Source organism: Gracilinanus agilis, chromosome 3, assembly GCF_016433145.1.
Source record: "Gracilinanus agilis isolate LMUSP501 chromosome 3, AgileGrace, whole genome shotgun sequence".
Taxonomy (NCBI): Eukaryota; Metazoa; Chordata; class Mammalia; order Didelphimorphia; family Didelphidae; genus Gracilinanus; species Gracilinanus agilis.
In genome coordinates this window covers 23,006,667-23,033,881 of record NC_058132.1, presented here as the reverse complement: position 1 = coordinate 23,033,881, position 27,215 = coordinate 23,006,667, and the positions used below count along the sequence as shown (strand labels likewise).

General features: G+C 47.2%; 1 protein-coding gene and 1 long non-coding RNA gene across 2 annotated transcripts; both read right to left on the bottom strand.

The window, feature by feature from the left end:
• Positions 1-5,289: 5,289 nt before the first annotated feature.
• Positions 5,290-7,174, bottom strand: LOC123242231. The gene is made up of 3 exons (XR_006505809.1): positions 7,107-7,174; positions 6,603-6,667; positions 5,290-5,369 (listed from the first exon to the last, which is right to left on the bottom strand). It is a non-coding gene; the product is annotated as an uncharacterized LOC123242231 (long non-coding RNA).
• A 12,586-nt stretch (positions 7,175-19,760) lies between these two features.
• On the bottom strand, positions 19,761-26,731 carry LOC123239948 (carcinoembryonic antigen-related cell adhesion molecule 18-like). Its single transcript, XM_044667273.1, has 5 exons — positions 26,683-26,731; positions 24,975-25,322; positions 23,959-24,231; positions 21,187-21,462; positions 19,761-19,891 (listed from the first exon to the last, which is right to left on the bottom strand). Exons 1-5 carry the CDS (start codon positions 26,729-26,731, stop codon positions 19,761-19,763), a joined length of 1,077 nt encoding a protein of 358 aa, XP_044523208.1.
• Between the last annotated feature and the right edge of the window lie 484 nt (positions 26,732-27,215).

Here is a 27,215-nt window from a genome sequence, read left to right as displayed (position 1 = left end):
TCAATTGGGGAATGGAGGAACAAAATGTGGCATATATTGGTGATGGAATACTCCTATGCTATAAGAAATGAGAAGCAAGAGGATGTCAGAAAAAACTGGAAAGAACTGCAGGAACTGATGCAGAGTGAAATAAACAGAACCAAGAGAACATCGTCAGTAAGAGCAGTATTGCCCAATGATCCACTGTGAAAACGTGGCTTCTCTCAGCAATGAGATGATCTGGGACAGTTCTGAAAGATGTGATGGGGAATGCTCTCCATCCCTGGAGAAAAGAACTCTTGGAGTTGGGTGGATGTGGATCAAAGCAGACCCTCTTCCACATCAGAGTACTTATGGTTCTATTTTACAGTTCTGACTACTATGAGGGTGCTTTTACAACAGCAACTGATATGGAATGGGTTTTGCATGATAATAAAAATGAAAAAAAAATGCTTACATTGAAATGAGTGGGCATACATATGGGTGCTTCCGCCATATTCTTCTACTGGAAATCCATCAGTGCTTTGACCATCCCTGATCTCCTTGGAGGTAGCTTCCATTATTAGAAGCCAATGAGGAGGGGGCAGCTGGGTGGCTCAGTGGATTGAGAGCCAGGCCAAGAGACAGGAAGTTCTGGGTTCAAATCTGATTTTTCTAGCTGTGTGACCCTGGGTAAGTCACTTAATACCCATTGCCTAGTCCTTACCACTCTTTTGTCTTAGAACCGATATCCAGTATTGATTCTAAGATGGAAGGTAAGGGTTAAAAAAAAAAAGAAACCAACAGGGGGTGGGGGAGTTAAGGGAATTGGTCAAGAGTTTTCCCTTGATCTAAATGAACATGTCCACATGGAATATGGACCTGTCCACTGGTCCCTTCATCAGAGGACAATAGACCACTCTTGATTGGTGATTGGAGGGTTGTAAGATTTTGAGAAAAGCTAAGAAAAGGCTGCTTATTGGAGAGGGGGAAAGAGAAGGGAATAGTTTTTTTTTTTTAATCCCTTACCCTCTGTCTTAAAATTGATTCAAGTATCAGTTCTGATACTCACATTGGATGCAACTGATATAAGTATTGATTCTGAGATAGAAGAGTGGTAAGGACTAGGTAATTGGAGTTAAGTGACTTGCCCAGGGTCACACAGCTAGGAAGTATCTAAAACCAGATTGGAACTCTGGCCCTTCTAACTCCAGATCTGGCAGCTATCTAGCTGTCCTGAGAAGGGACTAGTCTTGGGGAGAAAAAGAAAAAAAGTTGTTTTATGAGACTTTAATCAAGGTTCATCTTGTCCTTTTCCAGACAAGTGAGGAGTCATCTCCTGACATATTAAGAGTTGGAGGTGACTCAGACCGTGACACTGACCTTAGCCAAAGTAATAGAGATGGTTCTATAGACCTATGTTTATCATATGTCCATTTGTTAATAAATGGCTTAAATATGGAAAGACAGGAGTGATTTCTGTTAGGAAAGGAGGCTTCTCGGATTCATTAAATAACTCATACATAATGAATTGGAGTGGGGGGCTTGGACTGATTAGTTATCTATGAGAAAGGGGGGGAAGTTATTAAGGAGAAGTAAATTATCCAAATAAGACTCCAAGGTGCTATAAGCTCAGGAAGACAAAAAGCAAATACTTATCAGTAAGCCTAGATAGCAGCTAAATTCCTCCAAGTGAGGATGCTCAGACCCCAGACCCTTTCACTTTATTACACAAGGAGTTGAGTACATCTTCTCTCCAACTGCTACAAGGAGGGAGGCATCCTCATGTTCCTCATTTAAATGTATGTGGCAATAGTATCACATACTTAACATAGGAAGGGAACTTAAAGAAGATTTTGTGAAATTCCTATTTTTACAAATAAGGAAACCGAGGAGCAGATAATTTATGTGACTTTCTAGGAGGCACAGTGATTAGAGTGCTGGATCTGCAGTCAGGAAGAGTCATCTTCCTGAGTTCAAATCCAGCCTTAGGCACTTACGAGCTGTGTGACCTTGGACAAATCACTTAACCCTGTTGGCCTTAGTTTCCTTATCTGTAAAATGAGCTGGAGAAGGAAATGGAAAAGCACTTGAGTATCTTTGCCAAGAAAACCTCAAATGGGGTCCAGAAGAGTCAGACATGACTGAAAATGACTGAACAATGAACAACAAAGGTCCCATAGATAGTTCTAGTCAGTAGACCTAGGATTTGGATCCGGGCCCATAGATTCCAGATGGAGGGCTCTTGCCATCATTTTATGGGATATTTGGAGACGTGAGTCTTATGCTCTGGTTCTTCCACTCCCCAGATGTGTTATTTGGAATGAGGCACTTGACATCCCTGGGTCTTGGTTTCCTTTTCTCAGGCCCCTTTCAACTCTCTGATCTATGAGAAAAAGTGAAGGATGGCATAGAATCAACGTAACCTAAGCAATGACAAAATGGCAGAATCTTAGAATTAGAAATCCTTCTGCCCCAACAAGTACTCCCATCTACAAGATTCCAAACAAGAAGTAATATATGTTCTCCTCAAACATCCTAAGCAACAGGAACTCACTACCTCTTGAGGTGGCCCATTCTACTTTAGGAAAGCTCTCATTACAGGGTTTTCCCTTAAACTGAGCCCCAGTTTGCCACTTCCTCCCTTTTTGTCCTTTGGGGCCAAATAAAATAAGGATTCTGAAGCCCTTCAAATATTTGAAGATAGCTACCACATGGTCCCCGAGTCCTCTTTTCTCTGGGGCTAAACATTCCTGATTCCTTCGCTTAAAACTTTCATGGCACTCTGTCATCTTGTTTGCCTCTCTCTGGACACTCTCATAAATAAATATTCTTCCTAATATATAGGGTCTGGATTTGAACGCAATATTAAAATATTATCTAACAACATCAGAAGCAGTAAGGTGGACAGAGCACTGGACTTCGATTCAGGAAGACTTGCATTAAAATTCAGGCTCAGACGCTGATTAGTTGTGAGTCCCATGGTAAGTTGCTTAACCTGTACCTGCCTCAGTTTCCTCATATGTAAAATAGGGATAATAATAGCACCCATCTCCCAGGATTGCTGTGAGGATCAAATGAGATCACTATTGTAAGGTGCTTTGCAAATCTTTAAGTGTTAAATAAATTCTGGTTATTGTAATCAATTATGAATAGCTGTTAATTAAGGATAATCATTGGTTATTAATAATTAATTAATCAACACCAATTATTTAATTAAGTAATAATTAAGGATAAACCACTGCTAATTAGGTTAATAACAACAGTTAGAACAACAATAACCAGGACAGAGGACAGCTATACTATCACATTTCTTGTTCTGAGCCCTATAATGCTTATATAATTAGCCTTTTAGTTATCATTTGGCTGTTGACTCATGTTAAATTTATGTGGCAATATAAGTGGGATATATAGCATGTAAAGTAACAAATATCAGTCATGAGTATGAGTCATTGAGTATCTCCCTCTCTCAGCCTGTATTGGAGTTTCCAATCCCACAATGGGAAGGATCTCAGAATTTTCTTTGCCATTAGCAAAAAGCTCTTCTCTGCTCCTTTTGTAAACCACAGGTGGATAAGGCCATACTCTTAAGAACTTGGAATGCTTAATCTTGGAACCATCTGTATGAACCAAGGCTTGGGAGTTGCTTAACCATGTGGAATTTTTCAGGAAAAGTGTTCTGTTGACAACAACCTCATATAAAGAAGCAGACTAAGGAAATAAAAGGCTGTAAACATTTTTAATTGCTTTGCATAGTTTTCTTTTGAAGATTAGTGTAAGAATTTTGACTTTTTATATTTGAGATGAAACATCAGAATAAAAGCTAAATTACAAAAAAAGAATTTTATTTGCCAACCTCCTTTTTGTAAATCATTTCTTGAGCCCCAAAAGGTAGCTAAACACTCAAAATCCCCCCCAACAGGTAATAATGTTTCATTTTTAAAATTAAAAAAATGTTTTTAGAAACCGTTGTCTAGCCTTTCTTCCATCTTGTATTTGTGAAATTGATATTTTGAACCCAGGGGTAGGATTTTGCATTTAGTGTCTTTACATTTAGTCTTATTAGATTTGACCTAATGTCCTAACCCCCTGATAGCGAACCTATGGCACATGTGCCAGAGGGGAGCACACATGCCGTTGCCCCAGCACAGAGTTCTCTGGATCTTGTTACTAGAAAGTCAGAGGGATGTGGAGCGGGGCTGCTCCCTTCCCCCTCTCCATGTGTGCCTGAGGATGACCCTCTAAAAGGTTTGCCATCACTGCTCTAGCCTGATATGATCTTTTTGGATTCTGCCTCTGCTATACAATTTGTTAACGATACCTCCCAGCTCCATACTGTTTGGTAATTTGATGAGCCTGTCCTATAAGTGACCACTGATAAAAATGTTGATTGACACAGGACTGAGGACCGATGCTGGAGAAGTTCCTACAGATGGACATCAACCCATCACTCCCCATTCTTTGGGTCTTGTGATTACCATTTTCTTTTTATCTTTCAGTTCAGTCATTTGTTTTTCAGCTCATAGGTTCATCTCGTATTGGGAGGAGACGTTAATGATTTCTTAGGTTAATGTTAAAGTCCTCATTTTACAAGATGGGAATTGAACAACATGGGCATGAATTAGGTGACTCCCAGTGTCACCCTAATAATGAGGAGCTGAGTCAGAATTCAAGTTCGGGCTCTCCAAATTCTGTCCCAAAGAATCCGAGGTCTGTAGGCACAGAGGGGCAGTCTTTCCACGGTCCTAGGCTATGTTTTCCAAAACAATTGGTTCGAGAAAATCCTACCCACACTGCTTGGGGACTCGTTCAGCCTCTCTTCTGTCTTCCAGATAGAAATGAGCTGGACTGAGGGAGCTGGAGCTAATGGCTTGCTGGTGGGGTAAGGCTTATCTCTGGAGCTGAACTCTGAAACAGTGTTGTGTTGTGTGCCTAGAGCGACTCATCCATTTATGGTACCGGTTCTTATCAGTTCTGGTGCTGGCTTTAGTAAAGGCCTTTGCTTCCCATTCAGGGGGAACTAGTCAAAGAGTGTGTAATTATGGAAGAATGACAGAGGCAAGAAGGGGGAAGGGAACTCTGTATGTGTGTGTGTGTGTGTGTGTGTGTGTGCACATGTAGGGGGATGAACCCATTTCTGCAGGGGGAAACCAAACCTTAAGGCTGTACTAGACCGAATCTATTTAGAGTTGAATGGGTCCCTAGGGAGCATTGAGTAGAATCCTCTTATTTTACAGATGAGGAAACTGAGTTTCAGAGAAATAGATTGATTTGTTCAAGGTTATGTAGCTAAGTAGGAGAGTTAGAATTTGAATCCAGGTCCTCAAACTGGTTGGTTCATTGCTTTTTATTGAGGGGCCCCCAAGCTGGCTGGCTTCTCCTTTGCCTTCTGGAGTTCAGTTGGCCCAGATCTGCAGGGACAGAGGAGGGCTGGTGTTAGTATCTCATCAGGCAGGAGGAGGGAAAATGAGAGAAATGCCCTGCTCACACCATAGTCTGTGCCTGCCTCCCCATTTCCCCAATCAGCCTGATGCCTCAGTCTCTTGAAGAAGCCTGGAATTGTTGGATGTTCCTCAGCCTGGCATTCAAGGACCTCCGTTGTCTGGTGCCACACTCTTCTATCCTCATCATATATGCTCAATATTCTGAAAGACTCTAGACTCATGTTTCCCCTCTCCACTGTACCTGAGAACAATTTTCACACATGCCCTGTCCCTCTGTCCAGCAGCCCAATGAGAGCACTTGCTCCTTCCACTGTCTGGGGTAATGCAGGAGGCTCACAGGCAGTTTGAAGGTGCAGTTTGGGCATACGCTCTCTAAAAGGTTCGCCAATACTGCTCTAGACTTTTAACAAGGCTTTATTTATTTTTTATTTTAAAATATTTTTCCAAGTTTACATGATACAATTTCTGTCCCTCCCCTCTACTCTCCCCCCTCCCAGAGCTGACAAGCAACTCTACAGGGTTTTACAAATGTTGTCACTTAATACCTATTACCTATTTCCCTATTACTCATTTTTGCTATAGAGCAATCTTTTAAAACCTAAACCCTAAATCACATATCCATATATATATATATATATATGATAAGCGATGCCATATGTTTTACTTCAAATTGTATTTTAGCTTAGCCTGAGTTTAACCTCAGTTTGCCCTTCATCCTTCTCTCCGTGACGTGGCCCATTCTTTTCTGGTCATTCCTATCACATCCCTTCCCATCTGGGTGGCTGCCACCTGACCTGGAGACAAGAAATGGAGATGGCCATGTCCAGACTTTTAAAGATGGCCAGTCCTTCTGGGGAAGAAGTCCATATCTGACAGTTTACTGCTTCTGGTTGGAACTGGGGCTCTTTCTTTAATATGAGGGGGCTCAAGTTCCTTTTAGTTCTGCCATTCTGTTCTCAAGTTCCCTCCCAGTTTTGACACTTTCTGTTCTAGGTCCCTCTAAGCTCTGACATCCCCTGTTTTAAGTTCCCCTCCAGTTCTGGCATTTCCTGTTCTAAAGTCCTTCTAGTTATGACATTATTTTAGATCCCCCCAAGTTCTGGCAACCCAGAGTGTAATATTCTCCCCAACCAGGACATCTTATGTTCACTTTTTTCAGTCTCCTTCCAGGCTTCCTTTCCCTTCTGTCTCCGCTTTTACCTCTTGGGCTGAAGGGATGGGTCTTCCAGGCTTAGAAACATCCACAGTCTTGGCTTCTTCCTTTCCTGCAAAGGAGAGAAGAGAAGGGAGTCAGAGAAAGGAGAAACAGGCTCCCCTTCTCAGTCTCAGCAAGGAGAAGGGGTGCTTTGGGTCCAAGAGAAGGTGGGGAAACCTTCTCTTTTTCATGGTGGGAGAGAGGACTATCTTTTTGGTGGAAGATCTGGAGATGGTCTGGACCAATGACATCTGTAGACAGTGCATTGTGCTAACTAGGTACTTAGAGATGGAACCAGGATGCAGCAATGGGACTTGGCCCCAAGGGAGAAAAATTCATAAGGGTTATTCTATGACAGTGAAATTGAGGATTAAGTGTAATCCTCAGCAGGGATGGGTTCCAGAATTTTCTGTGGAACACCTGGTACCATACCGCTCCAGGAAGAGTGCTGCTTTGGCATGCCCCAAGAATGCCTACCAATTGCCAAAGGAAGGTTAGGTCTTTCTTACCTCAGTGACTTTCTGTTGATCACAGAGTATGTTATGCCACCAATGAAAAGGATTATTCCTGCGATTCCTGCAACGGTCAGGCAAATGGCAGGAGCTCCAGAGAGGGAGTAGATGGGATCAGGTTCGATGGGCTCTATGTCACTGTTGTCCTCTGAAGAAAATAAGGAGTCCAATGGAGTGAGTGGCCAGGCTCCCTGCCCACCTCCCTCACCAGCCACAAAGTGGACAAAGGGCCTGAATTCTGCCTCTGCTTTTAACTGCCCATGGGAGTTTTGACACAGGACCCTTCCCTTTTGTTGTTCCTTCATCAGTAACAGTTCAACTCCGTTCAATCCAACGAGCATTTATTGAGACCCTACTAGCACTAGGGTGCTTGGGTGGCTAGGTGATGCAGTGGAGGGAATGCTGAAACTGGAGGCAGGAAAAACTGATTTCAAACCAAGCCTCAACTACTTCCTAGCTGTGTGACCCTAGTCAAGTCACTTCATCTTGCTTGCCTCAATTTCCTCATCTATAAAATGAACTGGGGAAGGAAAAGGCAAACCGCTCTGGTGTCTTTGCCCAGAAAAACCCACATGGGGGTCACAAAGAATCAGACATGGCTGAAATGACCGAATGACAACAACACTAGTATAATAATGAAAGTAAAATTATTAAAAGTAATATTAATAAACAAATCGTGGTCGCCATCTATAAAACTTACTCTCAAATTACAGAGTCTGTTAGTAGTTCTTAACAATTAAGTTTTAATCAAAATGGAGACAAAGTAAAAAGAGGGAAATGTAGGAAGGAGACAGAAAATATCACCTAGCTAAAATAACCTAAACTGGATCAAGAAGGCTGGCCCAAATCTGCAAAAAACCCTCAAGTGCTCCCACTCAAGACCATCTTCCACCTGAGCTCCAGCCCAGAGAGAGCGCTTCCCTCACACAGCACATCTTTTTACTCCTGTCTCCCTCCATCACACAAAGTATGCACAAAAATGGGATGCAGGGTAGGGCAAACTCAGGGAGTGGTTTCTATCTACACATTAGGATGCTTAACACTAAACTGGCCACTGAGGATACAAAGTCCAAAAAGAATCTATCCTGCTCTCCAGAAGCTCACACTCTACCAGAGGGCAGGACACAGTGTCACACACAAGAATAGGGACAGGACAGGGAGGGCACCTGGGGTTTCCCTGATGCAGGGAACTCCCAGTCAGGAAATACCCTTCACCAATGCAGATTGGCATCTGCCTAGCAATTTAGAGTCTCGGGGAGATACCCGTGGGCATGGAGAGGTTAAGTAGCCTAGTCAGAATGTGTCAGAGATGAGACTTGAACTCACGTCTTTCTCTAACAGCTGTGGCATGCTGCCTTGTGGAAACCAAATAAATATAGATCAATTTGGAATCACCAATGGGTGAAGGGATCCAGAAAGGCTTTGTGTAGGAGGTGGCCTCTGAAGAGAGCCTTGGAAGGAGCAGGTGGAGGTGAGGAAGCAGAGTATACCAGCTACAGGGAACAGCTTGGGCAAAGGAGTAGCGGTGGGGAATGTGAAGCCTTCCTTAAAGGAGGTCTTTGTGTGATTACTTAAGGAGGATGTCACAGAGGATGGAACTTTGTTTATTTGTGAGTAGGATGTTAACAGTTTCTGAGGTCTCTTCCAGCTCTCAGATTTTTTATCCTGGCATTCAAAGCCCTCCACCATCTGATTTCATGTTCTATTTCCAATATCTCCCCCTCCATCCCCCACACCAGTCCCCTGCATGTCCTTTTAGTTCTAGCCAAATTGGACAAATCCTGCCATGCTATTCTCATCCTGCTGTCTCCTACTTCTGAGCATTCAGCCAAGCTGATTCCCCCTAGTTCCCTCATCCCTGGAATGCAATCCCTCCTCATCAATGCCTTGGAAATCCTGGTTCTTCAAGGTCCCGGCTCAGGGGCTGCCTCCTGCAAGAAGCCTTCCGAGCTTGTCTCCTGGAGGTGATCTCTCTCTCCCTGAGCTCTTGCCCCTCTCTGCCTGAGCTTTCCTGCTCATTCTTATGAGGAAAAAGTCGTTCGTGCTCAGGCCTCCTTCGCCCCTATCCCCCTTCTCCTCTCCAGGCAGGACTTGGCCCATCTTTGCATCCCTTTTGTCCATGTCGGGATCAGCTCACATGGCTAGGGTCAGAAGGGACCGTAGAGATCCAGGCCAACCCCTTCACCTCATGGACGAGGAAACTGACCCCTCCCCCCCTTCTTGCCACTTAAGGAACCTGCTCTAGAACCTCCAAAACCTCTTGGCTAGATTCCTGAAAGAGCTCCCTAATTGGTCTCTCTGCCTCCCGACTCTCCTCTTTAACCCATCCTGCACGTGGCCCCCAAAGTGATATTCTCAGAACACAGGTTGGACCGTGGTGCTCCTTTGCTCAAGAATTTTTAGTGGGGACTCCCCGTGGCCTTTGGGAGAAATATACGGTCCTCATTTTTACATTTAAAGTCCTCACAATGACTCCAGGTTGTCTTCTCAGGCTGATTACTACTCCTTGCTACTCTACTGAACTTTGGACAAACTAATTTACTTGCCAGTTCCCAAACATAACATTTCATCTCCAGCCTCCTTGCCTTTGCATAGGCTGTGCCCCTTCCCCTGTTGTGGCCTGGAATGCTCTCTCTCCATTTCTTGGAATCTTTGCTTCTCAAAGGGCTCAGCTCAGGTGCCACCTCCTACAGGTGGCCTTTCCAGACTCCTCTTAGTTTTTAGTGGCCTCCTCATTTCACCTCGTATTCCTTTTGGATATATTCCCCATTTGCTGATCTGTGACCATGTTGTATGTATTGTTGGGCATTGTGGTTTTCTACAAAGAGCGCTTGGCACTGGCTTTGGAGCTTCTGGGTTCAAAGCCTAGCTCTCCTGCTAATTTATTCTCTGTGTGACTTTGGGCAACCCACTGAACCACACTGACCTCAGGTTCTCTATCTGTGAAATGATAATCTTGATAATCTCTGAAGTCTCTATCAGCTCTAAATCCTAAAGGAATGTAGAAGCATAGAAGGGGGCCTCTGAGGTCACCTCATCCATCCTCTTCATTTAAAAATTCTAAAACCCTTACCTTCGGCTTTAGTATCAATTCTAAGACAGAATTGTAGCGAGGGCTAGGCAGTTGGGGTTAAGTGACTTGCCCAGGGCCACTCAGCTAGGAAGTGTCTGAGGCCAGATTGGAACCCAGGACCCCTAGAACCTCTAGACCTGGCTCTCAATCCACCCAGATGTGCTGCCCTTAGCCCCTTCCTGCCCCTTAGCAAGATCAAGGGATGACTTCCAGGCCACATTGATACTAAAGATGATTCACAAATCCAATGGTCTTTCCACGCTACCAGAAAACTCCCCCTTCACTGAAGTCTCGTGGCCTCCATTGCTTAGACTCATCAGTCTCTTGGTGCTGGGTCTAGACCTCCCTGGCGTTGCTAATGACATTGCTCAGGGCAAGCGTTACACTGCTTTTACAGATGAGGAAACTGAGGCCCAGAGAAGTTAAATGACTTGTCCACGGTCACTCAGCCACAACAAAGACAAAGGCAAGATGGGAGCCCTGTTCTCCCATGCCCAAGTTGGAGTCAGAGAATCCCATCTTAACATGACACCAGAAGGATCTGCTCAGTGCTGATTCCCTGCTAGGGGTGTGGGATGGTCCGTGGGGAACTCACGAAGCAGCTGCACGTGGACGGAAGGGGAGACCTTCTGGCCCACGCTGTTCTGGGCGGTGCACCAGTAAGTGCCCTGGTCCTTCGGGGCCAGCCTCTGAATGACATACTGGGGTCTGTTCCAAAAGCGAGTCCCATTAACGGACCAGAAGACCAGGGGAGTGGGGTCTCCATCAGCCAAACAGTCCAGGACCAAGGAGTAGTCGAGGTCACTTTGGATAACGCTCTCGTTATTTCGACTTGGATGCGAAAACAACAGTAGGTACGAAGGGCCATCTGTGAGGGGGAGAGGAGGGGATCCCGCTCAGGGCGGCATTCTGGGAGAGGGAGGCAATCAGGGGCTTCTAGAGGAAAGCGAATAAAGGTGGAATTGGACAACGTTCCCTCTGGGAGCAGCCTTGGAACTGGGGATGCCGGGGCTGGGCTTGGCCCTGAGGGATCCTTGGAATCCTTTCTTCCTCCTAGTGAGAGGAGAAATAGCCTGGAGACCGCTGGCCTGGGATGTGTGTGATCCTAGCAAGGCAGATTTCAGCTCATGATTAGAAATCCTTAGAGCTCTACTTCTATAGCACTTGGAGATGATTATCTTATTTGTTCTTCACAACCATCCTGGGAGGTAACACTATCATTATTTCCATTTTACAGATGAGGAAATAGGCAAATAGAGGTTAAATGACTTTCCCAGGATCACATGGCTAGTTTATGACTGGATTGGAACTCGGGTCTTCCTGACTCTGGGCCCAGGATTGTACCTCACCAGCAGTCCTCGCCTCTGGTCCTCAGAGTCACCCCTTTAAAAGAACCCCAATAACCTGTTCTTTCTGCCTTAGAATCAACGCTAGATATAGGTTTCAAGGCAAAAGAGTAGTAAGATTTAGGCAATTGGGATCAAGTGACTTGCCCAAGGTCATATAGTTGGAATGGTCTAAGGCCAGATTTGAATTCAGGACTCCCACTCCCCCACCCCACTCCACCTCCATCTCCAGATCTGGCTCTGGATCCACCGAGCCACCTAGTTGTCCCTCAGATTTATCTTTTGTAAAATGAGAGAGGTAAAGAGGTGACCTTCAGAGGCAGAGCAGTTTAGAGGATTTAGTCATAGGACTTGGGTTTGAATTCTGTTCCTCTCCCTTAACTGAGTAACCTTGGGCAAGTCATGTGACTTCTGTGGCCTTAATTTCTCCTTCAGTAAAATGGGAGGGTACTGTGGTCCCTCCTAGCTCTGAATCTGTGATCCTGTGGAGGTTCCTTGAGGATGGCTGAGTCTCTGGCAGAGGATTTCTGCCCCGGGTGAGAGACCAGACCAGGCTTTTCCTCTGCCCCTCAATCTGCCAGCCAAGGTCCCTGCGCCTGCATGGGCAGCTGGATGAGGACTTGGTTACTTACAGTTCACAGTCAGGTAGATGGTCTTACTTGTCGCGTTGCTGAGGTCATTCAACACCCTACAGAAGTACAGCCCCCGGTCTGCCCGTTTCACCTTCAGGATGGTCAGCGTCCTGTTGTCACTGGACAGCTCCAGGTGCTCTTCAGCTGGCAGCAGCTCATCGCTGCGGTACCAGAGGATCTTGACGCTGGTTTCGTTGGTGTGACAGGTGAAGACCACCGAATCAATGTTCTCCACGGCAACAGTCGCATTGGCTGAGATTTTTGGCTCTGGAATGGAGACTAGGTGGGACAAGGGGGTGGAAGAGTGAGGTATGGAATAGGAACATGGGATGGAAGTTGTGGACCCCAGGTTCAAATCTCATCTCTGTCACTAGCCACTTTATTTTGGGCAAGTCACTTGAGTCTTAGTTTCCTCATCTATAAAATGGGGTGGGAGGTTGGATTAGGGTTTTTCCTACTTCCTAGATCCATGATCCTACATATGACCTTGGGTAAATCACTTTGTTTCTAGAGCCTCCGTATCCCACTCTGTCAAATGAAGGGGTTAGATGAGACATTCATAGAGGTCCTGTTCATCTATATTTCTCCAATACGGGCTTCCTCCTGAATGCCCTACCTGAATGCTTCATGTCCAGGTTCGCCTCTCCTTCCTTTGAGACCCTATCATATTTAACTTCATCTGTGCACAAATTCTCCTCTGGCTTTGACTTTTCTGGATACGTTCCTATTCCCTCTAGGAGGAGGTGGGGCTACGTCCAGACATCCCTACCTTCCATAGCAGCCCACTCTAGAGGGGGTTGTCCCCTGTCCCACTTTCACTCTAGTCTCCTTGGATAAGAAGGAGGGATCATGTGAGATTGGATATAAGGAGGCTTTGAATGTCACTGAGTCCTTCCCATTTTACAGAGAAGAAAACTGAGACTGAGAGAAAGGAAGTGATCCATTTAAAGTTACAAGGCTATATGCATCCGAGCAGGATTAGAACCGTGGTTCCTCTGAGCCAAATTCAGCAAGAATCAAGGAAGCCCTACTATATGGCAGACACTGCACTAGGCAGAGGGAATAAAAAATATAATAGTTCTTGCCTCAAGGACTTTCCATTCTATGAAGGCAACAGAGGCTCCAGGGATTTCACTGCCTCAGGGACTATGGGCAGGTGATCTCCTTAATGATCACAGCATATTTTGCTTACCTTTTGTTTGCTTCACTTGGATGTAGGGAGATGCATTCCTAGGTCCTTCTATGGGTTGGGATGGGACTGAGTTGATAAAGATCTCAGCAGATCCTGGGTGGGTCCAGAAGCTCAGCAGGGTAGCTTGGAGAAGGACCAGAAATGAGGTTAGGTGGGATGGGGATGGGGTGGGAAGAACAGCTTTATGAGGGACTGAATGCCACATTGAGAGCTGGTTAGTGGTCCCTTCCCCCAGATGACTGGTGTTCCTTGTCTAGTGGGTGTCAGCTGAGGTATAATTTCTACACATCCATGTTAGATGCTAGGAAGCAGACCTCCATTATTCACTCTCTAGTTATTGTCATGAGATAGAGCTCCTTTGTCGAACGAGGAGAGAGTGACTTTGAGCTACCCTTGCAAGGCTGAGTTTGGAGAAAAGGTGTAGAATATAGGCTAGACTAGATGTTAATTCTAATTGATAAATGAAGTCATACATTTGGGTTAAGAAATCATCTGCTCAAGCACAAGATGAGAAAAGCTGGGATGAGTAACCAGTCACCACCTGCAAAAACATGCAACATGGCGACCACGAAAATTGGGATCCTTGATGGCATTGTGAGTGACAGTGTTTCCAAGGATAAAGAGGAGCTGATCCTTCTAATACTCTATCCAATCCAGATCAAACCTGGAGCATTGTGGTCAGTTCTGGGAGGCCATGGGTTAGATAGGCTAGGGATTAGCTAGGGAGTCATTGGAGGAAGGCAGTCTAAATGGTGAGGGACTCTGAGATGATGGTGTAGCCAAGATCACTTGGAGCAACTGGCCATGTGCAGCCTGGACAACATGAGACTTGGGAGAGTGGTAGGACAGCCATCTTCAGGTAGCTGAAGGGTTCTTATGTGGAAGAGGGCTAGGCTTGGTCTGTCTAGCTTCTGAAGGCAGACTTGGGAGCAAAAGTTGCAAAGAGAAAAGAGCATACTTTGGTCTCAGTATAAGAACAAGTAAGCCTCCCAATGGTTAGAACCATCACCAAGTGTAATGGCAAGTGGTTTGTCTTTCCTTAAGGCTGTCTAGATGACTTCTTCTAATGTGGGAATTTGGTGAATCTGTGATGCTATAGCTATAGGGATGAGGAGGGGGGACTTCATGGGAAAAGCATTGAAGGGATTGAGACTATAGCCAAGGATTTGTGAATGAGGAAATGGTCCGGGAGCATATGCCTCCCCCTGAAGCCAAATCCTTGATCCTTATGTGTGTGCCTCCTCCTATGATCCAGTACAGCTGCATCCCCAACCTGGACAAAGTGGGGTGCTCCAAGGACCTATGTTTTTTCTTTTAGTGGGGACAATGACCTGAGGGAGACTGGCAGGGCAGGGAGCTGGTTGGCAGGAACGAAATCATATATACACACATAGACACCCACAAACACACACACATACACCCCTGGACACATATTGGGGCTGGGGCAACACCCGACCATAGGTCTCTAGACTGGGAACCCTTCCAGCCTTGTAAAGCAGGTGGGCTTGTCTCCCCTTCTATGCTGGCTCAGGTCAGCATTGCTGCCCGAGATGTTTCCTGGGGGTGGGGGTCATGCCTGCCACTCCTGGGCACTGTGACCATCTTGTCATGGGTCACTTCTTTCAGTCCCACATTACTGAAAAAATCAGGAATGGTTTCCTTCTGGACTTGGGAAGCTTTTTGGTTTTTTAATTTTTCAATTTTATTTTTTCTTCTCCAATAAATCCAGCTCCCTCACAAAAACCAAAACAAACAAAAAAGGTAGTCCAGTGGATAGAGAGCCAGGCCTAGAGATGGGAGGTCCTGGGTTCAAATCTGGCCTCAGATACGTCCTAGCTATGTGACCCTGGGCAAGTCACTTGACTTGCTAATTACTAATTACTGCTTGACCCTTACTGCTCTTCTGCTTTGCAACCGATACTTAGTATTGATCTGAAGGCAGAAGGTAAGGGTTTAAAAACCCCAAAGAAAGACTATTGGAGATTTGGGGTTCTGTTCCTCACACTGCATCAAAGTGACTGGAATCTGGGATAATTCAGCTTTGCCTCTTGGGTCTCAGTTTCCCCATATGTAAAATGAAAGACCTATACTAGATGATTGAAAAAAATACTCCTTTATGACTCTGACATTCAATGTGCTATATTCTAAGGACTCTGACATCTTACCCTCTAAGGCTCTGATATTCTCTGTTCTGAAGTTCCTTCTGCCTCGATCGAGCATTCTGTGTTCTAAGGCCCCTTTCAGCTCTGACGTTCTGCACTGTATGCTCTAAGGGCCCCCCTAATTTTCCAAGTGCCAATAAATCTCCCAGCTAGGCTTGGGATGTTTTGAGTTTGAGCTTGGGGTTCCCCCAGGACTGTTCCTTCCCTTATTGACCTCACTAAACCTCAGTGCTGAGGGTGTCAGGTTGGTTCTACACTTACCTATGAGCAGGAATCTTTTCCAGAGGCTGCCGCAGCCATGCAGATGGTCTCTGGACAGCTCCATGACTCTGCCCCTACAGGGGACTTCTACCCTGATCACAATTCCTGCCCCTCCTTCCCGAGCAGAGTCTTTTTCTCAACCAGTGGCCAATGTTGCTCTTGTCCAATTCTGGATCCAGGAGATGGCTGGTCTCTGCCACTGGCTTCGCCCTTGGCTACTTGACTTGCCCAGGATCACGTGGTCTGTCTTTCTGAGCATGGACTTTGCCCTTGAATCTCCCCTCCCTAAGCAATACCTGAATTTTCCTGCCTCCCCAGAGGAGCCATTCTTGGACCTGAATGCCTGTTGCTAACCATTCCTGCAGGGACCTCCAGCATCCCATCAGTTCTCTCTGCACATTCCAAACACCTCACTCCCCCTTTGAGAAATTCTTTCTCTACATGGGAGACTTTGGGGCAGAAGAGTGACTACTGACACTTATGTAGAGCTTTGAGCTCATGATTACCCTATGGGTGGTCACATAGCTAGTCAGGGTCTTAGGCAAGATTCATTCATGGGGCCGCTGTCTTTAAGGTCTTCACACTTTCTATTTCTCCTCTGAGAAGCCGTCTCATCCCCAGGGAAAGAAGAGAAGAGGGACCCTAGCTAGGCTTATCTCTCTCTTTCCCTGCCAGAGCTCAGCCTAGAGAAGAATGGGGTGGATGGAGTCTCCGGCACACACTGGGATGGGAGCCCAGTAATGACAGGTGCCGATGCCTTGCCTGGATGGTCTGCTTAGTCCCATGGCCTCTCGATAAAGATCTGAGGTTCCCATTACTTCCTCTCTTACCTCTGAGGACTTCCTTTTTCTCTTATGTCCCCGCCAGTTATTATCTGTTCCAAACTCCTCCTTGCCCCTCCTGGACAAAGGTTCTCAAATGACCAGATAGAGCCCAGGAACAGTAGTGTGATAAGATCAATGCCTATGACTAGAGCCTTTTATTGGTCTGAAATGAGTAAGCTAAGTGTATTCATTGTTTTACTGTTTGAGTCATGAGATCAGGCAGAGATAAGGCTCCCTCCTCCCTAGCTTTGTTCACTGGACAACATGATGGGACCAGGGAGGAAGACACTAGGTTCTAAACTTGGTTCTGACAGTTGTGGTGCTGGAAAAGACTTTTGCAAAGAGACCCTTGACCTGCAAGTAAACCCCTTCCCCTTCTGGGTCTCAGTTTCCTTGCTGATAAAATAAAATGTATTCTCCTCTCCTTCTTTTTGGTTCTGGTTCTATGACCAAAACAACTCTGCTCTGTTCCTGGAAGGGATGTGTTTATCCCTGTGGCCCTGTTTGCCAGCCCTGGAACTCTCTGGACCAAGATGCTCTTCCCTGGTTACCACTCCCCTAAGTGAGTTATTTCTCCCTATATGCTTCCTGAAGACAGGGATGGATTTATGTTTATATTTGTATCCCCAGTAACTAGCATGGTGCTTGGAACGTTTTGTTGTTGCTTATTTAGCTGTGTCCAACTCTTCATGACTCCATAGACGGGTACAGTGATGGCGAATCTATGGCACGGGTGCCAAAGATGGCCTGCAGAGCACTCTCTGTGGGCACTTGGCCACCCTTTCTCCCCACTTCCCACCTCCAGAGTTTGTTATTAGAAAGGCAGAGGGACTTGGGCAGAGCTGCTCCCTTTTCCCCCTCCACCATGCCTGATGACATTTCTTCATGTCCCCCACCCCTCTGCCCAGCAGCCCAGTGGGAGCGCACAGGGGTTAAAGTGGGTGGCTCATAGGCAGCAGAGCTGGAGGGGAGCAGAGCTCTTGGGCCACTCCCCTCTCCCTCTCTACTCTTGCTGAGGAAATTCCTATTTCACCCAGTCCTTTGTCCAGCAGTCCAATGGGAACACTTTCTCCCTCCCCTGTGTGGAGTAATGGGGTGGGGCACATCCAGTTTGCAGTGAGGGGAGGGTCACGGCTGTAGTCTGGGGGGGAGGGAACAGGCACAGCACTCAGTCTGGGAGGTGGGGTGAGGATGAAGCCCGGCACCCCATCTCTAAAAGCTTCACCATCACTGGACTAGTATTTCTTCAGGCCCTTCTATCCTCCACTATCCCCCAAAGTCTGTCCAAGCCCATGCTCATTGCTTCTATGACACGATCTATCTGTGATCTGTTCATCCTCCGCCATCTCCTTCTTCTTCTGCCTACAATCTTTCCAGAAGGCAGTCCTGTCTTCTCATTATGTGGCCAAAATATTTCAGCTTCAGCTTCAGTGTTTGTTCTTCCAGTGAAGAGGCTGAGTTAAATTCTTTAAGGATTGACTGATTTGATCTTGCTATCCAAGGGACTTCCCACGATTGGAAAGCTCCATTCGGCAGTGCTGAGCTTTCCTTCTGGTCCAACTCTCACAGCTATCCTTTGCTACTGGAAAACCCATCGCTTTGACCATGCAGACCTTTGTCATCGAGGTGACGTGTCTGTTTTTTGTAGACTGTCCATATTTGCCATCATTTTATTTCCAAGGAGCAAGCAGCTTTTAATTTCATGGCTGTAATCACCATCTAGAGTGATCTTTGAGTCCGAGAATATAAAATCTGACACCATTTCCATGTCTGCTCCATCTGTTTGCCAGGAAGTGATGGAGCCACTTGCCAAGATCTTAGGTTGTTTTTTATTTTTTTTAATGTGAAGGTCCAAGTCAGCTTTCACACTCTCTTTCACCCAGACCTGACGTTCTATATTCTGGGTTCTAAGACTCCTTTCCTCTCTGACACTCTGGTTCCAGGCTTTCATGTTCCTTCCTCCTCTAATAATCTATATTATTATGTACCTTCCAGCTTTGATAGTCTGTTCTTTGTTTTCTAAGTTTTGTTCTCAGTTTTTATCAGTTTGGATTTTAAAGTAATGCTCTTCTCTAACACTGTATGCCCACTGTTCTAAGGTCTCTTCCAGTCCTGACAGTCTGTGTTCTAAGGTGATTAACATTTTGCTTCATGTTCTATTTTATTTTATCTATTTATTTATTTAAAACCCTTAACTTCCACCTTAGAACCAATACTGTGTATTGGTTCCAAAGCAAAGAGTGGTAAGGGCTAGGCAAGGGGGGTGAAGTGACTTGCCCAGGGTCATAAAGGCAGATTTGAACTCAGGACCTCCTGTCTCTAGGCCTGACTCTCCATCCACTGTGCCACCTAGTTGCTCCCCATGTTCTATTTCAAAAAGGCCTTTCAATCCACATTCTGTGTTCCAAGGTTCCTCCCAGCTCTGAAATCGAACCCCTCCCATTTGTGACATTCTCTGTTCCACGACTGCTCCTGTCTTTGATAAGTTCTGAGGCTCATCCCGGTTCTAGCCATCCAGGAATCTCTCTTGGTCAGTTCCCCAGAGAAACCAGTCCAGACCAAAGGGATGGCATTATTTGCGTTTATTGAGACTGTAGTCCAGTTCCACTTCTCCCCCGCAGCTTGCTGGGCTTCTTTTCTTGACCTCAGGGCCTTGGAGTCACCTAGGGAGGAAGAGTGTATGAGGTTAGTATCTGGCCTGGAGGAAGAGGCTCTTTGGGGAAACTGAGGCTGTCCGTAGGCCCCATAGCCCTACGCCATGCGCTCTAGGCCCAGTGGAAGGACGCCCGCCCATCTGTCCCTCGCTCTTGCCCAGAACCTCCCTGTCTGTGGTAAGAGCCAGCTTGTTCCTTTCCAGCTCCAATCCATCTTCCACCTCATCACCAAATCCTTCTTGTGGCCTGCTCTCAGCTCCTTCTTCATCCTCCTCCTCCTCTTGCCTCTGGGCATGGGCCCGGGGTCTGCGCTTGGAGGCTGATTGGCTTGGGAATAGTGACGGTATGGAGATGAGGAGGGCACCCGGCGGATGGGAGAGCGCGGCCGGGGCAGACGGACACGTCGGTCCACGCACGCAGAGGACCCGAAGCTGCCACTGGGCACGGACGGAGCTTGTGCCGGTGACCCCCTTCCTCCTGCTGCCTCCCACGGCCCCGGCATGCTGCCTACCTTCTGGAGACCAGGCAGAAGATCAAGCCTCCGATGAGGTTGAGCAGTCCGAGGCCCACCCCGATGCTGAGTAAGATGACGCTCCCTTGGTACAGGGTGTACTCGGGTTCCCTGATCAGAAACTCCTCTGGGGACCAAGAGAGGAAGGCCAAAGTCAGCTGGGCCCGGGGCGGGCGTCTCCCCGTGGGGCCCTTCTAGCTTCAGGCTGGCTGCTCCCCAGCCGGACTGCCAGGGCCCGGGGGCCCAGGAGCTGGCTCTGACTGCCCAGAGCGGGAGCTGGGGGCTGCCGTTGCCCCTGCTTCCTGCTCTTTTCTTCCACGGAATGGAAGCCCCCCAGGAAGATGGGGGCTAGACAGGGCGCGGAAGGCCTGATTGGAATTTTGGCTGAATACCTCCACTAACATTTAATATGTGCTAGTGGAGTTGGGCAGAGACAACCCCAGGGAGGACTAGAGAGGTCTAAAAGTCAAGGAATGGGAGCAACTGGGTGGCTCAGTGGATTGAGAGCCAGGCCTGGAGATGGGAGGTCCTGGGTTCAAATTTGGCCTTAGCTGTGTGACCCTGGGCTAGTCACTTAACCCCAGTGGCCTAGCCCTTAATGCTTGTCCGCTTTGGAACCAATATTCAGTGTTGATTCTAAGATGGAAGGTAAAGCTTAAGAGAAAAAAAAAAAGGGGGAGTGGGGCAGCTAGGTGGCTCAATGGATAGAGAGCTAGGCCTGGAGACGAGAGGTCCTGGGTTCAAATTTGGCCTCAGACACTTCATAACTGTGTGGCTAACCCTTACTGCCTAGCCCTTAATGTTCTTCTGCCTTGGAGCCAATACTCAATATTATTATTATTTTTTGGAACCCTTACCTTCCATCTTAGAACCAACTGTGTATTGTTTCTAAGGCAGAAGAGCAGTAAGGCCTAGGACATAGGAGTTAAGTGACTTGCCCAGGGTCACCCAGCTAGGAAGCATCTGAGGCCAGATTGGAACCCAGGACCTCTCCTCTCTAGGCCTAGCTTTCATTCCTGGCTGCCCCCTCAGTACTGATTCTAAGACAGAAAGTAAGGGTTTAAAGAAGTCAAGAAATGTCAGGAGCTCAGAGGGGCCTTTAGAACAAGGAATGCCCTGTCCCAAGGTGTCAGGTCAGTCCCCCTCTCTTGGGTTCCACTAGGGTTGTCTCATTTAGGCTCTTGGATTTGGCGTTCCCCCATCCCAACGCTTCCTTTGCTGCCTTGTGGGATTCAGGCATCTTTCTTCACTTTTTTCTTTTCTCTCTGGCTCAGCTGAATTCAGGGGAGCAAGTGGAGGTAACCCTCCCTGTCCAGATGATTGAGGGAAATGCAGCCCTTCCTTTCAATGAATTATCTTGGAAGGCCCCAATGCCGAGACCTTCTTCCTTATGGCCTCCCCCATGCTCAAGGCAGAACTTACCAGACACTTTCAGGACGAAGATGTCGTAGAGAACCACCTGGGTCCTGGGGTTCTCTGCGATGCATCTGTAGGTGCCCACTTGTCCCCAGGACATGCTCTCGATGTTCAAGATGTTGTTGGTGGTAGCCAGGGCAGTGCCATTGAGATGCCACCGATAGAGGCAGCTGGGCACTGATGTTGCAGAGCATTTCAAAGTCACCTTCCATCCCAGCTCAGCCTTAACGACACCCCCAAAGTGAGTAGGTGAGGAAGTCTTGGATATTGAGTTTGGCCCATCTGTGGTGACAGAGAGGAAGGATGCTGTTTTCTGGCTCCCCATTCGTTCTTTAAGGTCTAGAGCAGAGGTCCCCCAACTTTTCTGGCCTGCTGCCCCCTTTCCAGAAAAAATATTCCTTAGCCCCCTGGAAATTAATTTTAAAAAATTTTAATAGCAATTAATAGGAAAGATAAATGCACCTGTGGCCATCACTGCTTCTCTGGATCACTGCAGCGCCCACCAGGGGGTGGTGGCGCCCACTTTGGGAATCACTGGTCTAGACCAACTTCTTTATTCATTCATTCATGCACTCATTGGCTCACTTATCCATGAATGCATTTATTCAACTAGAACTCATTGTGATATGTAACTTCATCTTATTCAGCTGTGGGGACTAAGTCTACAGAGGGACAAATGAAGTCGTCCTTGGCCTACAAGGAGGTCATGTGGGTGTATTCGACACGTCCGTAGACGGATAAATGAGAGAAATATGGTTTTGGCTTGGAGCTGCCATTTCCTCAGCAGAGGGAACTCCTGAGGAGGGGAATTCCTTCCACTAATGCAGATTACCACTTGTGTTGCCCCAAGACCCTGAGAGATTAAGAAAGTTGCCCAGGGCTCACAGCTGGAGATAGGACTTGTTTCTAGTTCTTCTCGACTCCAGGGCTGATTCTCTTTTTGTCAGTCCATGCTACCTAGCAGATGCAAAACATGTAAAACTTCTGCAATTGATAATGTAATAGAAATCTGCTCATTATATGAGAGGTCATATCTGTGGGCGCCATATTGTAAAATCTGCTTTGTCTGGAGATCACGGGAAATGGAATAGGAATCTGTAATGTGATTATATAAAACTTCTGTATTAGAAAAGCTGTCAACGAAGGAATCTTTTGGCAGGAGGGGCAGTATGGGTGGCAGCACCCAGCTAAGGGTTTTTTTTTTTAAACCCCTGTACTTCGGTGTATTGTCTCATAGGTGGAAGATTGGTAAGGGTGGGCAATGGGGGTCAAGTGACTTGCCCAGGGTCACACAGCTGGGAAGTGTCTGAGGTCAGATTTGAACCTAGGACCTCCTGTCTCTAGGCCTAACTCTCACTCCACTGAGCTACCCAGCTGCCCCTAGCTAAGGGTTTTTGCAGGAAGCGGACTCTGGCCCGAGACTTGGGCTTCCAAGATGTGGAGGTTTGGAGGGAGTGCACTGGGGCATGGAGGGTCGCCTGAATAAGGCACAAAGGTAGCAGGGAGAAAATTGGGCGAGTATGGTGGGGAATTAGGGTGTATGGCTGGGATGAAGCCAGGCTAGAAAGGAGAGCGGGAGCTAGAAAGGGAAGGGTCTGAAAGACTGAAGAGAGCACTTTATGTTTTAACCCGGAGGATAAAGGGATCCACTGAAGCTCTTTGAGCAAGGGAAGCTAGGTTTGTGCTTGGCACTTAGCACAGAACCTGGCCTACAGGCAGTGTTTAATAAATGTTTGTCGACTGACTGTGCTCTTAGGATCCTTGGTTTGGGAGCTCTGTTATTAGGAGGCAATTGAAAATGGCCCCGGGGGAGAGGTTAGGAGGGCACAGGGAAAGGAGGGGAGCTTCCTGTGGTAGAACTGGTGGGACTTGGCAATGAATTGAGGAGTATGGGAAGAGATGGCTTGGTAGTCAAGGCAACCGTTGTTCAAGTATTGCCTCTGATGTATCCTGCTGGGGGATCCTGGGAGTCTTGGAGACTAAGTCCACTCAGGTCTCTGGCAACTCTCTAGGGTTGTGGTTCACAAACTTTTTGGTTTCAGGAGACCTTTTCACTCTTTATTTTATTTTATTTTTTTACATTTTTAAACCCTTAACTTCTGTGTATTGGCTCCTAGGTGGAAGAGTGGTAAGGGTGGGCAATGGGGGTCAAGTGACTTGCCCAGGGTCACCCCCTCAGGTCTGATGTTCTGTGTTCTATGTTCTAATGTCTCTAACTCTGACGTTCCATCTGAGGAACGTGGCTAAGGGCTTGCCTCAGTCTTGTGTTTGTGTTTCCAGCATACAGTGTGTGCTTAACAAATGTTTGTGAATCAGTTGATATTTTAAGACCTTTCCCAGCTCTGCTGTTCTCTCTTCTAAGGGTCTTTGCAGCTCTGCCATTCCCTGTTCTAAGGCCCTTCCTACTGCTGACATTCCTCATTCCCTATTCTTTTTTTTTTTAACTCTTATCTTCCGTCTCAGAATCAATACTGTGTACTGGCTCCAAGGTAGAAGAGTGGCAAGGGCTAGGCAATGGGCTTAAGTGACTTGCCCAGGGTCACCCAGCTGGGAAGTGTCTGAGGCCAGATTTGAACCCAGGACCTCTTGCCTCTGGGTCTGGCTCTCAATCCACCGAGCCACCTAGCTTCCCCACCCATTCCCTGTTCTAAGAGTCCTCCTGATTTTGCCATTCTTAGCCTGTGCTGGATGAGACTCTCTTGATGGCCCACCTGCATCTTGCACCTCCCCAGGCTCTGGGGGAGTGTTTGGTGCACCCCATTACCAAGGAGTACTCACGGTACACGTTCAGCATCACAGAGTCGCTTGACTCCCAGGAGACCAGGCTTGACACCTCACAACGGTAGGGCCCTCTGTCGTATGGAGAGACCCAGCCGGTGAGAGTCCGGTTGTCCGAGGAGAGTTTCCACTGGCCACTCTGGAAGGAGTAGATGCCGATCCACCGAATCTGGAATTCGCTGGTGTTGTTGGGGTGGCAGGTGAACGTCACTTCATCCATGTACGCCTGCACGCTGGTATTGCTCACTGTGATGTTGGGCTTGAGCAGCCGGTCTGCAGGAACAGGGCAGAGGGCGAGCATGAGAGGGAAGGCAAGGGAGAGGCCCCCGAGCCAGGCCGGATGAACATTCATGGAAGGAACCAGGAAGAGCATCACCGACACAAGCCAGGGTGCCTGCCCTCCAGTCGCTTATGTTCTAGCAGGGAATCCAACACTCAGACCCTTAGGAAACCTCGGGAAATTACAGAAGGGCAAAGGCACCACAACCAGGGAGTCAAGGAAGGTTTCCCGCCTTGTCCTTCCTCCCAAGTCCAACCCTCTCTGGTCAAGCACGAGGGGAGCTTCTCCAGCTCCTCAAGCATCTTCCCTGTAAACCACTCCCAGGGTTTCACCTTGTCCTCACTCAGGATGATCTGGGCTCTCCAGGTCTCTCCATCCTTGTTCTTAGCTCCTCTTATAGAGAACCCTCAGGGATGGGAAGGCAAAGTGACCCTTCCTTTTTGACTCCCATTGACACCACTGATCATTTGTCCCAAGGAGGTCTGATTACTCCAAACCGACCCTCTTCCCTCCCTCAGCTAGATTTTTGGAGACCTGGACTAAAGCCTACAAATTACAACAATGAGATCAGCTTCTTAGAGAGGTAGTGAGATCCCCATTCCTGGAGGCATCCAAATAGAGGCTGTACATGCCTTGCCAGGCATGGGATATCAGAGGCACCTGATAAACTTTCTAACTCTAGGTTGCTGGTACTGTCCCTTGCTAGGGAGATGGAGGAAGAACCTGGCTTACATACCCCAGACCTGCATCTGTCCGATGGCCTCCTGGTGCTCCCCAGGGCTAGTCGCCACGAGCTTGTAGATCCCAGAGTCACTAAATTCTAACTTTGTGATCGTCAGGAAGCCTTTGTTAGTCACATTCTCCCGGCCGGTGTTTCCAAGGCCAGGGATCCAGCTCTGAGAGGAGTTAACATAGGAGATAAGCTTGTTTGCTTCAAGGGATTCATTCCCCCGGTACCAGGTAAAGGTGACATCACCGGTGGGGGCTCCTTCGATGTACCAGGTGAGTGAACTGTCCTTTTCCGCATCCAGCTGATCTGGGATGAGAGCCAACTGAGCAGCTGCAGTGGAGACCAGCAGGACCACTAGGAGAGAAGGGAGAAGAGACACCGGCCAGTAACCTCCAGCCCTTAGGCTCAGATGAACTGCTGGCCAGCTGTTTTGGGGCAAGCCTAGAACTGTGTGCTTGTCCCATTCACGTGCCATCCTGGTGCTTGCTGTTGTTGTCAGTCACTCCTGACTGTTTATGACTCCAGGTGAGGTTTTCTTGGCTAAAATCTCAGAATTGTTTATCCTTCTCCAGCTTGCTTTATAGATGAGGAAGGAAACTGAGGCAGACAAAATAAAGTGACTTGTCCAGGACCATACAGCTAGAATGTCAGAGACTAGGTTTGAATTCAGGAAAATGACTCCAGGCTTAGCGCTTTATCCACTGCACCACCCAGCTATCACCCTTCTGGCATGATGAGTGGAAAGAACCTGGACCTCTGATGAGCTCAGTTTCCTCACCTCACAAAGTAAAGAGACACCAGCTGAGATCTTTTCCATCTCAGACATTATATGCCACATGTCCTAGATTCTCAGATCCCTTCCAGGTCTAACATTCTGTGTTCTAAGATCCCTTCCAGTTCTGACATTCTGTGTTCTAAGATCCCTTCCAGTTCTGACATTCTGTGTTCCCAGATCCCTTCCAGGTCTGACATTCTGTGTTCTAAGATCCCTTCCAGGTCTGACATTCTGTGTTCTAAGATCCCTTCCAGGTCTGACATTCTGTGTTCTAAGATTCCTTTCACTTCTGTTTCTGTCCTTTAAGCTCTGAAATTCTGTTCCTGAATGGCTATTTTTTTTTTTTTTTGTATATGGGTCTGAGCCTCAGCATGGGGTAGGTGATGAAGAGCCAGTTCTGACTGAGGACACCTGGGTTCAAATATCACTTCTGATGTATCTCCTGACTAGATGGTCATTTCACCATTTTAGTGTTCTGGGGAACTTTGTCAGATCTCAAACAGAAGAGGAGTTGCTGGTCTCTATTGGCAGGGATAGTTCCTCACTGGCTGAGACAGAGCAAATGAATATCCCGTGTGTTTGTGTGAGGAGCCAGGCTGGGAAGGCTCTCCAGGCTCTGCATTACGGTCTTTTCTTCTCTTATGAATTGTAATTAACCCCTTCCCTTCCATCTTAGAGTCAATGCTGTGTCTTACTTCCAAGGCAGAAGAGTGGGAAGGGTTAGGCAATGGGGGTGAAGTGACTTGCCCAGGGTCACACAATGAGGAAGTGTCTGAGACCAGACAAGAGCTCCTGTTCCTAGGTGTGGCTCTCTATCCACAGAGCTACCTAGCGGCACCCCTTATGGACTCTTCTTGCCCATCCTGGGATCTCCAGCATAAACCCGAAGACTTTCACCGCTTCCTCTTCCCCCTCTCCACACTCCCGATAATCTCTCACCTGTGAGAAGGAGCCTCTTGAAGAGGAGAGGTTCAGGGGGAAGTTCCATGCGGGCCCCTCCGCTGAGAAATCTGGTCCTGAGTCAGCCTCCCCCAGAGGAGTCTCTCTGTCTGTCTTCCCGTCTTTCTCTGCCCTTTTCTCTTCTTTTCTTGGGGTCTGTCTCTCTCTGTCTCTGTCTCTCCACGCCTTCTCCCCTGCCTAAAAAATACACTGAATTCTCTCACTACCTCGAATGCTATTTGGTTTCTTGGATCACGTGAGTGGACAGGGACTTTGACCCAGGCGGGGAGAGGCCGGAACCCTTCCCAAGTGGGGTGCGTGTTTTCCTAGATAGCCAGAACATTTGTTTCTCTAGTGAACTGACATTTCCAAAACACTCTTCTCAGAAGAGCAAAGTGAAAAACATCATCATCCCCATTTCGTAGATGAACAAACCGAGGCTTGCTTGCTGTGTTGAAAAAAATTAATTTTGGGGCATCTGGGTAGCTCAGGGGATTGAGAGTCAGGCCTAGAGATGGGAGGTCTTGGATTTA

Bases quoted from the DNA above. Each gene is read 5' to 3' on its own strand.
- LOC123239948 (XM_044667273.1), bottom strand. From the start codon at position 26,731: ATGGAACTTCCCCCTGAACCTCTCCTCTTCAAGAGGCTCCTTCTCACA. The intron at 24,232-24,974 runs GTATGTAAGCCA...CTGTTCCTGCAG, and splicing joins CGGACAGATGCAGGTCTGGG to ACCGGCTGCTCAAGCCCAAC. The intron at 19,892-21,186 runs GTAAGTTCTGCC...CTTGGTCCCCAG, and splicing joins CTTCGTCCTGAAAGTGTCTG to AGGAGTTTCTGATCAGGGAA.